The sequence below is a fragment of the Rhinatrema bivittatum genome, chromosome 6 (genome assembly GCF_901001135.1).
Source record: "Rhinatrema bivittatum chromosome 6, aRhiBiv1.1, whole genome shotgun sequence".
Classification (NCBI taxonomy): domain Eukaryota; kingdom Metazoa; phylum Chordata; class Amphibia; order Gymnophiona; family Rhinatrematidae; genus Rhinatrema; species Rhinatrema bivittatum.
In genome coordinates this window covers 246,588,690-246,606,664 of record NC_042620.1, presented here as the reverse complement: position 1 = coordinate 246,606,664, position 17,975 = coordinate 246,588,690, and the positions used below count along the sequence as shown (strand labels likewise).

Sequence of the window (17,975 nt, the reverse complement as noted above, 5' to 3'; positions counted from 1 at the left end):
TAGAAACCTTCTTTTAAGTCTCCAGTCTCCGAGGCTTGATTTGCCGCACAGATCATCCCTTCCAGCATCTGTTATATCGGGTTGAGCAGCTCCGTCCAAGCTAGACCCCGATCCGATGCGAGGGTCCACACACGTGGAGACCCTCCGGGGGGGGGGTCGCCATTTTGCCTGCATGGTCGTCAGTGCCATTTCCCCTCCTTGACCACACAACTGAGCCATGCGCACGCGGCGAGCCGTGCAAACAACTGACTTGTGCGCACAGCGACGCGCACTACAGTGCCGGGCACATAGCGGCCCGCATAAACGGCCCGAGTGCACAAATAGGCCCGTGAGCACAGCGGCGAGCACATCTCGCCCAGGCGCACACATCCCGCACGCACATCTTTGGCGCACCCGGAGCGCACAGCTAAGCCTCCCGGCGCGCATACCAACGCGCACAAACAAGTTTTTGAATCACTCCACATGCACAAGTCATGGCACCGCCAGCCAAGAAGATCAAGGGAGATGCCCTCTGCCCAGCCTGCCACCTAAGAGCTGCACAACCTGAAGTGGCCTCCGCATTATGCCAGCAGTGCAAAGAGGCTCAGGGGGAACCTAAGCAAGGCCCCCCATAGCCAGTAGAGGGTTCCGGATCCACTAACGATAGTACCCCGGACCTCTGTATCTTCAATTCGGCGCCTACACAGGAAGGCACCTTGGGGGCTTACACCCTAAACCTGCCGGGATTCAACATGGACCCAGGGACCTTCTCCTGGGTGGAATTCTTCAAAGGACTACAAACTTTCATCCAAGCGCAATCGGTACCGCCGGCGACACAGTCCCAGTCTTCACCAGAAGCACAAGATCTTCCAAGCACCTCTCGGACCGCTCGAGACGTGCCCCACCTAGGCAAGAGTTTCCCTACAGGCGATACAGACACTTCTGAGGACGAGACTGACTCCCTGGAGGAAGGGGAAATCCCCCCAGGGATGGAACCATACCGAACCATGCTACGATTCTTCTCCAAAGACAAGTTACCAGCTCTCGTGTCTGACCCTGAAGACGCTGGCCATTCTAGTCACGGGTACCACAGCGGAGCCAAAGATAAACCCCATCCTGGTGTCCCTTCGTCAGGCCTCATGCTATTTTCCAAAGTTGCAGGTCATACTGGTTGACCTGGAATGGAATGCCCCGGAGGCCAGCTCAAAGGAGGACGGGCCATAGAAGCCCTATAGGCCCTGGAACCCACAGCCAAGGAACTCCTACGGTTCCCAAAAGTGGACGTCATGGTCTGCGCCCTCTAAGCAAAACCTTAAAACTCATCAGCAAGACCATCAACAAACCCATAACCGACATCATCAACCTATCACTCAAGCAAGGAATATTCCCTGACAAACTCAAAAACGCCATAGTCAAACCAATCATCAAAAAACCTCAACTCGACAAATCCAATCCAGCCAACTACAGACCAGTATCCAACCTCCCGTTCATAGCGAAAATCCTTGAAAAAACAGTCAACAATCAATTCACAGAATGCCTCGAAGCCCATAACATCCTTCAACCTGCTCAGCATGGCTTCAGAAAACTTTTCAGCACTGAAACCCTCTTTCTTACACTCACCGAAACCATCCTCAGAGGACTCGACCATGGACAATCATACCTCTTGATACTCCTCGACATATCCGCCGCCTTCGACACCTTCAACCACAGAACACTCCTCATCAGACTCAAAGAAATCGGACTTCGAGATACTACAATCAAATGTTCCTGTACGTACCCGGATCAGTCCAGACAGCGGGTTGAGCCTCCTTTCCAGCAGGTGGAGACAGACTAAAACTTGAAGGATGCCCTATATCAGGACAGAGCCTATCCTCTACCCCTTCAGTATTCGTCTGTCTCCAGCAGGTGCAGCATCTCCCCTTCGGTTCTCTGCTGTAGGCTAGTCAGCCTCTTCTTCTTTCTTTTTCGGCTCAAGCAAGTAGTTCTTTGATTCCCGCTTGTTTTAGAAACAAAGGAAAAAAATCTATGAAGGAAATTTTGCCGCCTTTTAGTGCTTTTACTGTTTTTGTGTGGGAGACGTCAGTCTCCCAGCTCTTGCCCGGCTCAGGGGGGCTTTGCCCCTTTTGCAGGAGGGGGTTCCCTGCATAGTCCTGAGTCCGTGGATTCTTCCAGGTGTGGGGACCGACGCTCTCTGGGCCTCGTTCCCCCTCTGGCTGCCGAGAGGGTTTTTAACTTGCTGCTGCGCTCAGTAAAAAAAAAAAAAAAAAAAGGAGTTTAAAAGTTTTAAACTTTCAATAAGTTGCAGGTACTCACCTACCTCTAACTTATTTGCAGCAGTTGATCAGCTTTTTTATTTTTTTCTGGTCAGAGTAGGACTAGAACCGGCAGCCAGAGAAGCAGAAGGCAGCAGGTTTCCCGCCTGCTCTCTCCTGCTGTGCAGGCTGTCAATCAAACTTATTTTTTCAGCTCAATAAACGCATTGCCGCTCACCAGTTTATATGGTGCAGATTGCATTCAAAACACAAAGCCCCTGCTAGACCCGAAGACCCAGGCCCTCTGAATATACACCTGTTCTGGATGAGGAAGAATGTGTATACCACCTTTTTCGGTTGGTATACGAATCATTCAACACTATAACCGGGTCATTGTCGGCAGCCATTGGAGCTTGCCAAATTACTTGGCTAAATGCCAGCAGTCTGCGCAACAATGTGTTCAAATCAAGGAGCAACATGTGGTGGTCTCTTCTCTCTCAACGGACTCTGAGCAGCAGTCAGCATCAAGGTGTCCCTACTTCACTTCTAAGTGCTCCTATTTCCAAAGATGCACTTTCCGCCAATTACAGTGATGTGATATGCTCCATGTGTGCTTCCACAGCAACAACTTCTGGCTCGAGGATGTTGGCATAAGAGGCAAAAGCCGAAAACAAAGCATCAGGCCTTGTCCAAACTTGGGCCCATTTTTTGACCAGCCTTGACATCCAGAACTTAGCCCCTCCAGTAGAGGGTAGGATCTTGCACCACTGGGAGGAGTGGCATAAGATCACCAACGACCGCTGGGTACATACGATTATTGAATCTGGTTAATGCTTGCACTTCTCCCGGCTTGCAGTGCTATTTCATTGTTTAGTCTTCCATCTGTATCTGTCTCAACTCTGCCTGGAGGTGAAATTTCTTCTCCTACAATGGGCAATAAAAACTGTCTTTCCTGACCAATATTCATAGGTGTTTCTACTTCCACTATTCCCTTACTCCCAAGAAATGGGGAGAGGCGGGATTGAGGCCCATTCTGGATTTATGAAGCTTGAACAAGTGTCTGTTATGGGAGAAATTCAAAATGAATTGCCTTTAATTGTTGGGATATTGAATGTGTGCCCTGAATCTAAAGGATGCATATGCTCACATATGTATCCACATCTATGTTTTATGGTAAATTCATCTCACTACCAGTACAAAGTGCTCCCTTTTGAGCTCAGTGGCACTGAGAGTCTTCACCAAATCCCTGGCAGTAGTAGCAGTACATCTTTATTGTTAATGTATCTGTATTTTACCTGGACAACTGGCTAGTAACTGGAGCTTCAGAGGTTGGGGTCTTGAACTCTCTGAAGAAAACAATCCAGCTTCTTCAGTCACTGGGTTTCATTATAAATTTTGAGAATTCAAACCTGATTCCATCCCAGAAGATCAGGTTCATAGGGGCATGGATAGACTCTTTAGAAGAGAGAGCGTTTCTCCTAATGGAATGAGCGTCCTGCCTCCGATCCCTTTTTCAGTGACTGATATAAATGGATCAGGCACCAACCAGGGAAGTATTAGTTGTCCTTGCCAACATGGTGGCAGCTGCAGTTTATGTGGTTCCTCTAACCAGCCTCCATATGTGCATCCTCCAATGGAACCTTTGCACCCAGTAGAACTAGTTTAACTCGGCTTCGATTAAAGCCATATCTGGAGACTAATGATTTTCGGTTAGTTATGCAGTGGTGGTACTAAATAATATTGACTATTGTAACTCACTTCTTTTAGGATTACCAAAAAACGTGATTAAATCAATACAGTTCTTACAAAATTATGCGGCCAGAGTACTTTATGGATTGGGGAGTTATGAACATATCATGCCTGTACTTAAGGATCTTCATTGGTTGCCAGTGGCTTTTAGAATCCGGTTTAAAGTGTTAGTAATAATACTTAAGGTACTCTATAAGTTGTAAAATGAATGGTTGAGATCCAGATTATAGTGCCGCAAAGGGAACTACAGTCTGTGAATAAAGGCCTTGACTACTTCAGTGAAGCAAGCTTGCTTGAACATGATGCATGAACGAGCGATTACAGTGGCAGGACCAGCACTCTGGAATTCAATGCTGGAGGAGTTACTGCTAATGAGAGAACATAAGCTATTCAGGAAAGCACTAAAAACCTCGCTTTTTAAGGAGGCTTATAATGATATCTAAAGGTAAAGAGACATGGCTGAAGAGTTAAGTAGCAAAAAGATTTAGAGGGGAAGGTCAAGAGTCATTTTTTCATGTTGTATGTTTTATATCATTTTGTACTGGTATTATATTTTATTTTAAAATTTTATATATATGAAAAAATTGTAAACCGCCTGGATTGATGATAGGTATTATAGAAAAAAAGTGAAAATAAATAGATAAATATTGGGGCGTGAAGTCACTTCCCTGGATGAGATCCAGGGTGATTGAAGATGCTTGCCCCAATGGTCCTTAAACCCCATAGAGGGAGAGATCTCTGTGGCCAGGACCCCGCTGTACAGGATAAGAGGCAGAGCCCAGCTGAGGACAGGAGGTGTCCCGTTCCCCCCCCCCCCCCCCCCCCGAGTCTCCAGAAGAAGGCAGCTCTTGAATCCTCTCTGGTATAAGGTAATGCTAGAAGTACACTGCTGGAAGTAAGCTGGTTATATGCTGATGAATAAAGGCCTTGAAGAAAGCTGGAGTCCTGTGTGGTCCATCTCTCCAGTTTAGAAAGTTTGCTCAGCAATCCCAGAGGGTCCCAACCCACAATTTGGAAAGCTCTATCATAAATGATGTTTTCTGTAGACAGCAGGATGAATTAGCCTTGGTTAATACCCACCTGCTTCCCTGGAAAGTAGACTACTCAGCTAAAGCTCAGCTGTACAATCAACTGAGGTGCTCATGAGGCAGCTTTCACGTGCGAGAGAGAGGTCCATTCAGTGCTAATTCATCCTGCTGTCCATGGAGAACACTTGCTGTTTTTAGTTAATACATGTTATTTTTATTGCACGCTGGGGAGGCTTTTTATAAATGTAACATAAATAAATAAATATAGACAATACCAAATCTTCTGTTACATAGTTCATAATAATGGCGATGCATTCAGACAACTCAAGCATTAGTTCATATTGTTACCAAACTGTGGAACAGCTGCAGGGTTACTTTTGCAGTAACTAAATATATAAGAAGATAGAATAGGGCAAAATTTACCCACATTCCTGAACCATCTCTATCTATTCCCTGCCCCGGCCTTCCACACATCTTTCACCATGTTCCGGATAGGCATCCCAATCAGCATAGCATGTGTTTGGAGTATCTTTGTTCTATGTTCATAACTGAATCATTGTGGATCTTGTTCTGACTTTTTCAGAATATAAAAGCTGGAGAGATTCTGCAACCCTCCTTCCATGATGATTATAATCTAGGAGACATTTTTCTAGGAGTGGAATATATTTATCAACAGTGCCAAGAAGAAAAAGATGATTTCTACAGTGTCCTAACTGTAAGTAGAGCATGACCTGTCACTTCTTTACTGCTTTTTTATTCATAGAGGGGTCAGAATAGACATTGGAAGCATCAACATCAGTGGACCTAGTAGCAGCACTGGATGTTGGTGATGCATCGGCATCGAGAGGACATTGAGCATCCTCGACATCAAACACCTGGAAAAACCACAGAGGCAGATCGTCTGTCCTCTTCCATCCAAAGAAGTTGACGGGATCAGCCTCTTTAGTTCTGGAATCAAGCGAAGGCCAAAAAGCATCAGTCTCCATTGATATGCAATGCTGGGAGCAGGGACATTCTGTCTGCGGCCCTGAATCCCCCAAAGCATTCCTGTGGAGAAGAGAGCTCATCCTCAATTCATTCCTGTGAATTACAACAACCTCTAGAATTCCAGGTGTCTGCCATCGATGCACCTCAGGTTTCCAAAGAAGATGTGACCACCTCCCTACCTCCCAACCTATGTTGGTATCTGTAATGAGGAGGAGTTGGAAAGGAAGAGTCAGCAGTCCTTGGACAAGGTGATTCAGGACATCGGTGCACCAGCATTGAGAGCATTAGTGTTATGTTTGCCAGTCGCGGCAGCTTACAGCGATCAGCTGTTCTCACCTTTGGCTTCCCTCAATGCCGCCGAAGCTTCCAAGTCACGGACCATGTGGCTTCCTTAGATGCACATGATGCACAGTACCTTTTGAAGGCCCTACCACGGGAATCCCCTCAGCGGGCTCTTCTGATGACGTCATGCGACTGGGTATTTAAACTCATCCGCAACTGCTTCTCCTTGCCTCAGCAATGGGTTCCTTCAGTTCATCCTGCCTGCCAGCCCAGCCAGGCTTCGTCCTGCCTTGCCTCACCTCGCCTTGTCTTGTTCCTGCTCCTGCCCTGTCTTTGTTGCCACTTGTCTCCCTGTGTTGTCCTTGTCCTTATCCTTGTCCTTGGAGTCTTGTCGTATCTTGCCATGTCCATCTTGTCCTGTCTTGTTTCCTCATATCTTGTCTGTCTGGGCTTGTCTTTCCAATTTGGATCTCAGTATGGACTTAGACCTAGCCTTTGTTTGCTGCCTGGATCTGACCTTAGCCTTAAACCTTGACTACGTCTTGTCTGTCAACATCCCCAAGTTTTGCACTGTCTCTGTACTCTGTCTTAATTCCCTCGAGCCACCTAAGTCCTGCCAGCCAAGGAGGAGGTGGCTAGTACAAGTGAAGCTCTAGCCTGGCCCATATCAAAGTGTGTGCTCCAGTTGTTAGCATAGGCCTTGTTGACTCACCCGTGAGGTGGCTCAACTACACTGCAGTATGAAGGGCTCATGCTCACTCCGCTTCTTACAATCAGTGTCAATGCAGATTGATGTCTAATTGGTGATGGTGACTTTACAGCTGCCCATCAACTTCGTACTGATATCAGTTCATGTAAGGGAATCAACATCGATATCTGCTGCACCGAAGGTAATCTCCAGCCCATTGGGGTGAGGTTGGAAGGGAAGCTTACCCAAAGATACCAGAGTTCCTCGAGGTCCAGGCCTCAAAAGCAAATGCTGCCCTCTCTGAGGCCTTATCTGCAGGTCGGTCAAGATCTGAGTCCTTGTCCTTGACATATCAATTGGGCTCAAAATCTGAATGTTAATGGAGGTATGAAGATTTATCTAAGGAAGAGAATCACCTCTTCCACAGGAAAGAAAAGTCCCCACCTAAGGACCTCTCTTTCACTGGCTTCATCCAGAGAATGGCCAAGGCTATTTCATTTATTTTGCAGACATTGAAAGATGCTAGACATCCTTCAATTTATGAAGGCTCATAAGGTTGCAACATTCCCAGCATATGAGGCCTTTCAGAGGAACAGATGAGAATATGGGAATAGTCCTTCTTTGTGGTTCCCGAAAACAAGAAGGCAGATGTGAGTTATTGTGTCAAAAAGGCTCCTGGATTGGAAAAGAGATAGTAGCCACACTAATCTGTGGTAGTTGAATCTACTCTCAAGAGAACCAAGAGGAACAAAACCCTTTCCTTCCCTTTATATACCCAGATCAGTCCAGACCGTGGGTTGAGCCTCCTGTCCAGCAGATGGAGACAGACCAAAACTGAAAAGGGTATCCTTTATCAGGACAGAGCCTACGCTGCAGCCCTTCAGTATTTGTCTGTCTCCAGCAGATGGATCAGCTCAACCTGCGGTTTCCTGATCTTGGCTAGTTTAGCCATATTCCCAGTTTGGGTGGTTACCCTAGCGGATCAAGCAAGTACTTTTCTTGGTTCTGGTAAAAAAAAAAAAAGAAATTGGCTCTGTTTTTATTCCATGGAGACAGCACTGTCTCCATGCTCTTGAGGGGCTTAGGGGGGCTTGGCCCCTTGTGTTTTCATTCCACATAGCCTAAGCCCCTGTTCCCGATGCTCCTATTGTGGGGGTGAAACTGGTGGTCCAGTCACTCCCCCCTCACCTGGCTGCCCTTAAGTGTTCTCTCCTGTCAGTGCCTTTAGGGCAAACACTTTTGCCTGCATTCTGTGTGTGTATATATATATTTATATATCTATATTTATATATATATTTATATATCTATATTTATATATATATTTATATATATATATATATATCTATATTTATATATATATATATATATATATATATATTTTTTATTATTATTATTTATATATATATTTATTAAGTCTCCCCACAAGCCCATTACTTTTACCTCGGGGGCGCAGTATTTCTTTGTTGCCAGGTGCTCAGAGAGGAGCATGCAGGGTTCAGTCCTCTGCCTCTGCTCCTCCCGGCAGCCCTATCAAGAGTCTTATCAGCTGTTCTCCTTTGTGATTGCGGCTCCTCTTCATTGAGAATGCCGCGATCACACTGCTGCCTAGCCTGTGGGGAGCCCTCGACACAATTTTCGCGTGATGGGCTATGTTCTGCATGCCTGCCGGGTGGAGAAAGCCCCTCCCAGGCAGCGCAGTCAAATCCAGCCCGGGGTCGATCTTCAAGGCGTGAGGCCAGGCCATTCCCGGGTCGGCAAACTGCGGGAACAGCAGCCATTTTGGGAGTTTTAGCAGCTCCCGATTCGGGGCTGCTCGATGCAGGGGATGAAGATTTTTTTGGGACCTCCCCCCCCCTGCAAGTCTAGGCCTTGTTTTTCATCGGAATTTGTGCTCCTAATGCACAAATCCTACCTGGCCAGCTTGCAGGAGGAGGAAGACCCCTCCCCAGGTCCCCTGCCAGCCAAGCTCCCACGGTTGGACCCTCTGCTCGCCCCTGTGTCTCTGGATCCGCAGGGGGCTGTCAGAGTGTGGGTGGTCCCAGGGGGTCCCTCCACCGTCCGGACCCTCCGACGCCTTTGGGGACCCCTGATCCAGATCCGAATGTGGATTTAGCGGGGATGCTCCCTCCTCTCGAAGGGGATGATCCCAGGGTTCTCCGTTTTGTTTCAGAAGGAGGAGTTGGAACCCATCATTCCTTTTTTCCTCCAGGAGCTAGGAATTGAGGGACCTCCAGCGGATACTCTTACAGCAGCGCTGCCTAAGCACATGGACCCGGTCCTGGCAGGACTCCGGGCCCAGGCTTCTGCCTTTCCATTTCACCCTATGCTCAAATTGTTACTCCTCCAGGAATGGGAAGCTCCCGAGGTGGGGTTCCGCGTAGGGAGAGCCATGGACAAGCTTTATCCACTCCGGAGGACTGCCTGGAACTGCTGAAAATTCCCACGGTGGATTCTTCAGTCTCCGCTGTGACCAAGCACACCACTATTCCGGTGGTGGGGGCTACGGCCTTGAAGGATGCACAGGATCACAAACTAGAATTCCACCTTAAGCGTATCTTCGAGGTACTGGCATTGGGAGTTCGGGCGACTATTTGCAGCAGTCTCATGCAGCAGGCAGGCCTTAGGTGGGTTCAGCAATTACTCAGCACCCAGGTCCTCCCCCCTCCGGAGGCGGAGCAGGCTGAAAGGTTGGAAGGTGTTATTGCTTATGGGGCGGACGCTCTGTACGATTTTCTCTGCGTCTAGGCGAAAGCAATGGCCTCGGCAGTTTCAGCCAGACGGCTCCTCTGGTTAAGCAATTGGTCAGAGGACCCGGCGTCAAAGGCGCGATTGGGCACTTTGCCTTTTAAGGGTAAGTTGCTTTTTGGCGACGACTTTGAGCAGCTCATTAATTCCTTGGGTGAGAACAAGGTTCATAAGTTGCCGGAGGACCGACCGAAACAGTCCTGAGCTTTTGTGCCTTCCCGGTCCCGTTTTCGGGGCCAACGTCTATATGCGGCTCGGGGCGTGGTGCTTCTTCTCGGGGTTATCCTTCGCGGTCTCAGTCTTGGTCTCAGCCCTTTCATGGTCGTCGGTCCTTCCGTGAAGGGGCACCTCAGCATACCACCCCGAAGCCCGCTTCCCAATGAGATTCAGTCGACTCATTCCTCCGTCCCCAATCTAGGGGTTCGTCTCTCCCTATTCTTCGAGGAATGGGTCAAGATCACGTCGGACCAGTGGGTCCTCGAGATTATCCAAGACGGTTACGCTTTAGAGTTTTCTCGAGATCTGCCGGACCTCTATGTAGTCTGTCCATGCAGACGTCTGAAGCGGGAGGCGGTGGCTCAAACCCTTGCCAGGCTTCAACAGCTGGGAGCCATTGTCCCGGTCCCAGAGGCGGAGCTTGGCACCAGCCAGTATTCCATCTACTTCGTCGTCCCAAAGAAGGAAGGTTCCTTCCGCCCGATCTTGGACCTCAAGAGGGTCAACCGGGCCCTCAAGGTACCTCTTTTTTGTATGGAGACCCTGAGGGTGGTCATAGCAGCTGTTCATCCCGGCAAATACCTGGCCTCTCTCAACTTAACGGAGGCGTATTTACACATCCCAATTCGCCCCGCACACCAGAAGTATCTCCGCTTCCACATTCTGGGACAGCATTTTCAGTTCCGGGCGCTTCCCTTTGGTCTAGCCACCGCGCCGCGCACCTTCACCAAAGTCGTGGTGGTGGTGGCAGCGGCTCTCCGGGAAGGAGTCTTAGTCCATCCTTATCTGGGCGACTGGCTCGTGTGGGCCAAATCGGAAGTCCTCTGCAGACAGGCGGTCAACCGGATTTTAGCTCTTCTAACCTCTCTCAGGTGGATAGTAAACTTTCCCAAGAGCCATCTCCAGCCTTCCCAGGTGTTGGAATTTCTTGGGGCGCGCTTCGATACTTGGGTCAGAAAAGTGTTTCTGACCTGTGCTCGAGCATTCAAGCTCGTCGACCAAATGCGCAACCTTATCTCGCTCCCACTCCTGACGGCGTGGGGGACTACCTCCAGGTCCTGGGGACTATGGCCTCAACCAGCGACCTTCTCCCCTGGGCTTTTGCGCATATGCGTCCGTTACAGAGAGCTTTGCTATCCCGATGGCAACCGGTGTCAGAACAGTTTCAAACTGTTCTCCCGCTTTTGGCCTCTACCATCGCCGACATACAGTGGTAGCTGTCACTTTCGCATCTTCTGAAGGGAATGCGTCTTCAGACTGCACAGTGGATCATAGTCACCACGGATGCCAGTCTCTCCAGCTGGGGGGCAGTCTGCCAGTCTCAGACCACTCAGGGTTATTGGTCCCAGGTCCAAGCCCGTTGGCACATCAATCAGCTGGAAGCCTGGGCAGTACGGCTAGCTCCACAGGTGCTTTTACCTCTGCTCCGAGGCAAGGCGGTGAGGGTCCTCTCAGACAGCTCCACGACGGTAGCTTATATCAACCGGCAGGGGGGCACGCGGAGTCGCTTAGTGGCTCTGGAAGCCAGCCGACTCTTTGCCTGGGCGGAGCGACATCTGGATTGTCTAGCGGCCTCCCACATAGCGGGCAAGGAGAATGTGCAGGCCGATTTTCTGAGTCACCAGCGTCTCGATCCAGGAAAGTGGGAGCTCTCGGGCGAAGCCATGACCTTGATCACCAACAGGTGGGGCCCTCCGCACCTGGACCTTATGGCGACTTTGAGCAACTCCAAAACCAACAGGTTCTTCAGCTGTTGGAGGGAGTACTGTTCAGAGGGAGTGGATGCCCTCGCTCTCCCTTGGCCATCGGATGTCCTCCTTTATATGTTTCCTCTGTGGCCTCTCGTAGGAAAAGTTCTCCAAAGAATAGAACTCCACGAGGGGCCGCTCATCCTGGTAGCTTCTGAATGGCCCCGCAGGCCGTGGTTCACGGATCTGGTCAATCTGGCGTCGGACGGCCCTCTTCATCTCGGCCATCTTCCTCGTCTACTACGGCAGGGTCCCGTATTTTTCGACCAGGCGGATCGCTTTTGTCTAGCAGCCTGGCTTTTGAACGGCGACGGCTGAGGCGTAAAGGCTATAAGGAAGAGATGATTACCACCCTCCTGCGAGCACATAAGCCATCTACTTCGTTAGCTTATGTCCGCATTTGGAAAGTCTTTGAGAATGTCTGTGCTGACTCGGGTGTCTCGGCGCGTTCGGCGCAGGTCTCAGTGGTTCTTTCCTTCCTTCAAAAGGGCCTCTCCAAGGGTCTGTCCTTCAAGTCGTTGTGCATCCAAGTGTCTGCTCTCGGTTCTCTTCTCAGTCTGGTAGAAGGGCACCCCTTGGCATCTCACCTGGATGTTGCTCAGTTCTTGAAGGGTGCCAAACACTTGAGACCCCCATCAGACCCACATGTCCGTCCTGGAATCTCAATTTAGTTCTCCGGGCTCTCTGTGTGGCTCCATTCGAACCTCTCCGTCAGGCTGCGCTAAAGGACCTTACACTTAAGTGGTTTTCTTAGTTTCTATTTGTTCCGCTCGTCGGGTTTCGGAGATTCAGGCGCTGTCCTGTCGGGAGCCTTTTCTGCGTTTTTCGGATTCGGGAGTCTCTCTTAAAACGGTTCCTTCCTTTTTGCTGAAGGTCGTTTCTTCATTACATGTTAATCAGTCGGTGGAGCTTCCGGCATTCTCTGCGGAGGATGTCGTGGGTCCCGATGGGGGTGATCTTCACCGGCTTGATGTGAAACGTGTGTTACTCCATTATCTTCAAGTCACCAATGAGTTTCGACTCTCCGATCATCTTTTTGTCCTTTGGAGTGGTCCGAATAGGGGAAAACAGGCTTCTCGGACTACTATTGCTCGGTGGCTGAAGGAAGCGATTGACTTGGCTTATATTTGCCGAGGCCAGTCAGTTCCTGAGGGCTTGAAGACTCACTCCTTGCGTTCTCAGGCTACTTCGTGGGCGGAGAGTCAGTCTGTCTCTCCGCAAGAAATCTGCAGGGCCGCTACATGGACATCGCTGCATACTTTTGCTCGGCATTATCGTCTAGACCTGCATGCCCCGGTTTTTGGTTCGTTTGGGCGGCAGGCGCTTCGAGCGGGACTGTCTCGGTCCCACCTGGTTTAGGGAAGGTTTGGTACATCCCACGGTCTGGACTGATCCGGGTACGTACAGGGAAAGGAAAATTAGTTCTTACCTGTTAATTTTTGTTCCTGTAGTACCATGGATCAGTCCAGACACCCTTCCCTGGTTTTCTTCCTTTTCTGCCGTCCGCTCGAAGCTCTTCCTACAGGTCTCTGGATGACTATCACCTATCATTATCTTAAGGACACCGGAAGCATCTATATGATGTCCAAGCATATGCAAGAGCGCTATTTTACAGAGTCCGTTCCTTGTTGATAATTGTTTTGTCTGTTACTCTTTTGAGTCGTGTTTACTTGCTTGATCTCTTTCCTGGGTTATATTAATTCTTTTCTGCTTTGACAATGGTTATACTGAAGGGCTAAAGGGTAGGCTCTGTCCTGATATAGGATACCCTTTTCAGTTTTGGTCTGTCTCCCGTCTGCTGGACAGGAGGCTCAACCCATGGTCTGGACTGATCCGTGGTACTACAGGAATGAAAATTAACAGGTAAGAACTAATTTTCCTTTGGTGCCCCCAGGGAACGATTCCAGAACTTTGGATAGTCTTCAGAGGAAGGCTTTTCAGGGAGCTATGCTTAATGCCTGCATAGACTCTTATCAGCATTTCATAAGAATAGAAGAAATGCCATATTCTGTCAGATCAAGAAGTCCCATTAAGCCCAGGATCCTATTGCCAATCCAGGTCACAGATACCTTGCAGGATCCCAAGTAGTGGCTTTCCTCACATCTACCTGATAAATAACGGTTTATAGATTTTCCTCCAGGAACTCGTTAATTTTTTAATCCAGCTATACTAACTGCCTTTAGTACATCAGGCAATGAATGCTAGTGCTTAATTGTGCATTGAGTGAAAAATATTTTCTCTGATTTGTTTTAAATGTGCTACTTTATAACATCAAGGAGTGTCACCTAGTGTTTTTATTTTTCTTGAAAGATTAAACTGATTTGCATTTACGTGTTCCACTCCACTCATGATTTTATAGACTTCTATCATATATCCCCCTCCGCCAACTCTTCTCCAAGCTGAAGAGCCCTAATTTTAGCCTTTCCTCATAGAGGAGCCATTTCATGCCCTATATCATTTTGTTCGCCCTTCTGTGTAGCTTTCTAATTCCACTATTTTCCGTCGATAAGCAGGGCATTTAGCCATGCATAGTGGGTGGCGTCGTCCTCGACGTCACGGAGGCGGAGCTTTCTCTCTAAGCTCGAAGAGCTTTGAAGTGTGCATGAGCACCACTTTCCGCGCTCCTCGAGCCTGCCTCAGTTTTTGTTTTCTGCGACTCTACATGGACGTGTGTGATCTCTCTCTTGCCTCAGAAAACGACTACTTCAATAAAAAACAGAAGAAAAGTGCCATGAAAAGTCCTCTTCTCCGGTGGACTTCGAGGGATCGGCTGCTCGGGCCTGTGCGATCGGCGCTGTAAGCCCATCGGGGTAAGGCCTTTGAGATCACCCTTCCCCCCCAACGGGCTCCATGCCGACCACGAGGCTCCTTTCTTCGGCCCTCTGACCCTCCAGGCCCAACTTACCAGCGCGACCTCAGTGTAGCAGTCAGCCAACCACCATCCAGTCGCAGCGGTGACATCATCTCCCGGCGTCCTCTTCAAGGCTTTAATCCTCGGCTCCTCTCCCGGCGTCACGTGCCGAAAGAGCGCGACAAAGGGGCCCGCCCCTTTGTGCGCCCCCAAAGCGCCCACTACCCCGGTGAATGCAATTTTAAATTCTGCTTGTGCTATTACCCCGCAAGTACCCGCATAGTGCATTCATTAGACCGTTCTTCAACCTCTCTTATCTCTGTCCATCACAGTTTCTCCTCACTTTCTCTCCCCCCTTAAATTCCCTTCTCACAGGAAACCGTCACTGGTTCCCCCACCGCCAATCCTCTCACGCCCTACCCTTTCAAAATGCCACCATTTGTATGCAACTGTCCTTTCCCCCTCCAGCAGAAATACCCTCGAAACTTCTCACACTCTAAACCCCTTTCTCATTCACAAATGCAAAGGAGACTTACTCCCATTTTGATTTCCCCCCTCACTCAATTCCTTGGCCTCTCTCTAATTTCAATACTACTCTTTAATGCACAATCCCTCCAAAGGAAAACCCACTTACTACCCGACCTCTTAACCGACCACAACCCCGAAATCTGCGCTATAACTGAAACATGGTTTAAGGCACACGATACCCCCCTCATCAACCAGCTCCCTACAGACTCCTACGACTTTTTCTCCATTCCCCGCAGAAAGAAGAGAGGTGGTGGCCTTCTCCTCACCGCCAAGAAGGAATTTAATCTCTCATCCCAAAAATGCAATCTACCCAGCCAATACGAAATTGGCTTCTTTAAATCCAAAGCTATCTACACCCCCTCTGGCTTGCTAGAAAATGACTCCTCCCCTCTCATTGAATTCTTTGCCAACAATCTCTCTCTAGACCTTCCTACCTTCCTCCTTGGTGATTTTAACCTACATGTAGATACCACCCCTCAAGCCCCTGCCTGTGAAGCATTCATCTCCTCACTAGAAGCCATGGGTTTCACACAGATCATACACTTCCCCACCCACAAGGCCGGACACACGTTAGACCTCATTTTTACTAACTCTGCTGACCGAGTACCTTGGTCCGACCACTCCATCATTCAAACCACCCTGCCTGCTCCTACCCAAGCACATTCCTTCAAATACCGTAAATCATGCCTACTAGACACCCTCACAATAGCATGCTCAGACATCTCTAACCAACTCGACCTATCCTCGGCTGACAATGCCTTCACCTCCTGGTTTGATAGCACCCTTAATATAGCAAACACACACTGCCCTATCACTGTGAAAACTATCAAACCTGCTCATCCAAATAGGAAACCTTGGTACTCAACTGAACTCAAGAAGCTCAAAACCCTCCTCAGAACATCAGAAAGACACTGGCGTAAACATCCCTCCCCAGCATCTAAAACAGCCTACTACCAACTCATGCACGAATACAGGAAAGCTACTCTCGCGTCCAAACGAGAATACTACGCCACAAAGATCCATAGATTCCAATACAACCCCAAGGCGCTCTCCAGCCTCACCAACTCCTCCCATACACTAACACAATCCTCCTCCACAAAAAATCGATGCAATGAACTTGCACACTTTTTCCAAAACAAAGTCTCATCCCTCACTGCATGTTTCTCCTCTAACCCAAACAACGTGACGCTGCCCACCTTCAACATCTCAGCCACTCTATCTTCCTTTGATGCATCCTCTTCCCTGGAAATAGAAAATATCCTGCGAAAGATGAGACCCTCCTCCCATCCCTCCGAAACTATTCCACCCAAACTTCTCCTATCTATCCCCAAAGTCATTGCCAAACCGCTCTCCTCCATCTGCAACCTTTCATTAGAACAGGGCACTGTTCCCAACCTCCTAAAACAAGCGGTGGTCAAACCCATCCTTAAAAAAACCCAATCTTGATCCCTCCACTCTAGCCAATTTTAGACCCATCTCCAATCTCCCTTTCCTGTCCAAAATCCTAGAAAAAATAGTCAACTCTCGCCTCTCCTCTCCCCTCCCCCGCCCCTCCTGCTGTAATTATGCATGACCACAATAAATGTTTGTAAATATATTTTATTCTCCCATTCCCCTTCCCCCTCGCTTTACCTTTCAGGCTCCATCTAGAGCCTCTACGCTCTCACTCATAATCTCCCTGTTCTCCCCTCCCCTTTTCCATGTAATTTCAACCTTTTGTTACAATGTAAACCGATATGATGTGTATTTTAATGTCGGTATAAAAAAGATGTTAGATAAATAAATAAATAAATATGACTACCTTGAACAAAACAACGTTCTTCCTTCCACACAATACGGTTTCCGGAAAAATCTGAGCACCGAAAAACTACTGCTTTCCCTGACTGACACTGTCATCAAAGGCTTCGACACAAGGAGTTCATTTCTTATTGCCATGCTAGACATCTCTGCTGCTTTTGATACTGTAAATCATACTATCCTAATCAACATCCTCAGCAATATTGGAATCTCCGGCACTGCCCTCTCCTGGATCAAATCATACTTACAAAATCGTCACTACACAGTCTCCACTGATAACAATGAATCCAACCCTATTAGCCTTAACCAAGGTGTGCCCCAGAGCTCCTCTCTCTCATCCACTCTTTTCAACATTTACATGCTTCCCCTCACTACCCTCCTCACCAAACTTGGCTTCGAACACTTCATCTACGCAGATGATGTTCAAATTCTATTCCCCTTTGCCAACTCACTGCAAACTGCTCTTCAAAACTGGGAATCATGCCTGACTGCCATCAACCAACTACTCACTGATATGCACCTTGCACTCAACCCCCAAAAAACTGTACTCCTCATCCTCTCCAACAAACGTCCACTACTCTCCATTCCCCTCGCCTATTCCGCCACGACATTCTCCGCTCACACCCGTAGTCTGGGTGTCCTCATTGACAATCAACTCTCTTTCAAACCCTTCATCAAATCTATCCTAAGTGACTGCTATTTCAAACTACAAACTATAAAAAAAAACTCAGACCTCTTCTCTACTTCACTGACTTTCGCACAGTACTACAATCTATTATATTCTCCAAAATTGACTACTGTAACGCTCTCTTCCTTGGCCTCCCTGCCACATACACCAAACCTCTACAACTCCTACAGAATGCCTCAGCACGCATCCTTACTAATTCTAAAAAATGTGACCACATTACACCAACTCTTATCGATCTCCACTGGCTACCTATACAATCTCGAATCCTTTTCAAAGCTCTTTCACTCATCCACAAAAGTATCACTAATGAAAACTCCAGCTGGATCAACCCTCCCCTACTTCCTCGCACCTCCACCCGTCCAACCCGTGCTGCACTCCAAGGAACTCTCCGTACCCCTTCCATCAAATTCACTAAACTCAGCTCCACAATGAACAGA

General features: G+C 48.4%; 1 protein-coding gene across 3 annotated transcripts in view; it reads left to right on the top strand.

Annotated features, from left to right (window-relative positions):
* YBEY (ybeY metalloendoribonuclease) overlaps positions 1-17,975 on the top strand; it is a 64,668-nt gene that overhangs the window by 26,179 nt on the left and 20,514 nt on the right. For all 3 annotated transcript variants that reach the window (XM_029606729.1, XM_029606730.1, XM_029606731.1), the window contains exon 3: positions 5,592-5,723. In XM_029606729.1, the coding sequence (XP_029462589.1) occupies positions 5,592-5,723 (132 nt within the window). The remainder of the gene's footprint in view (positions 1-5,591; positions 5,724-17,975) is intronic.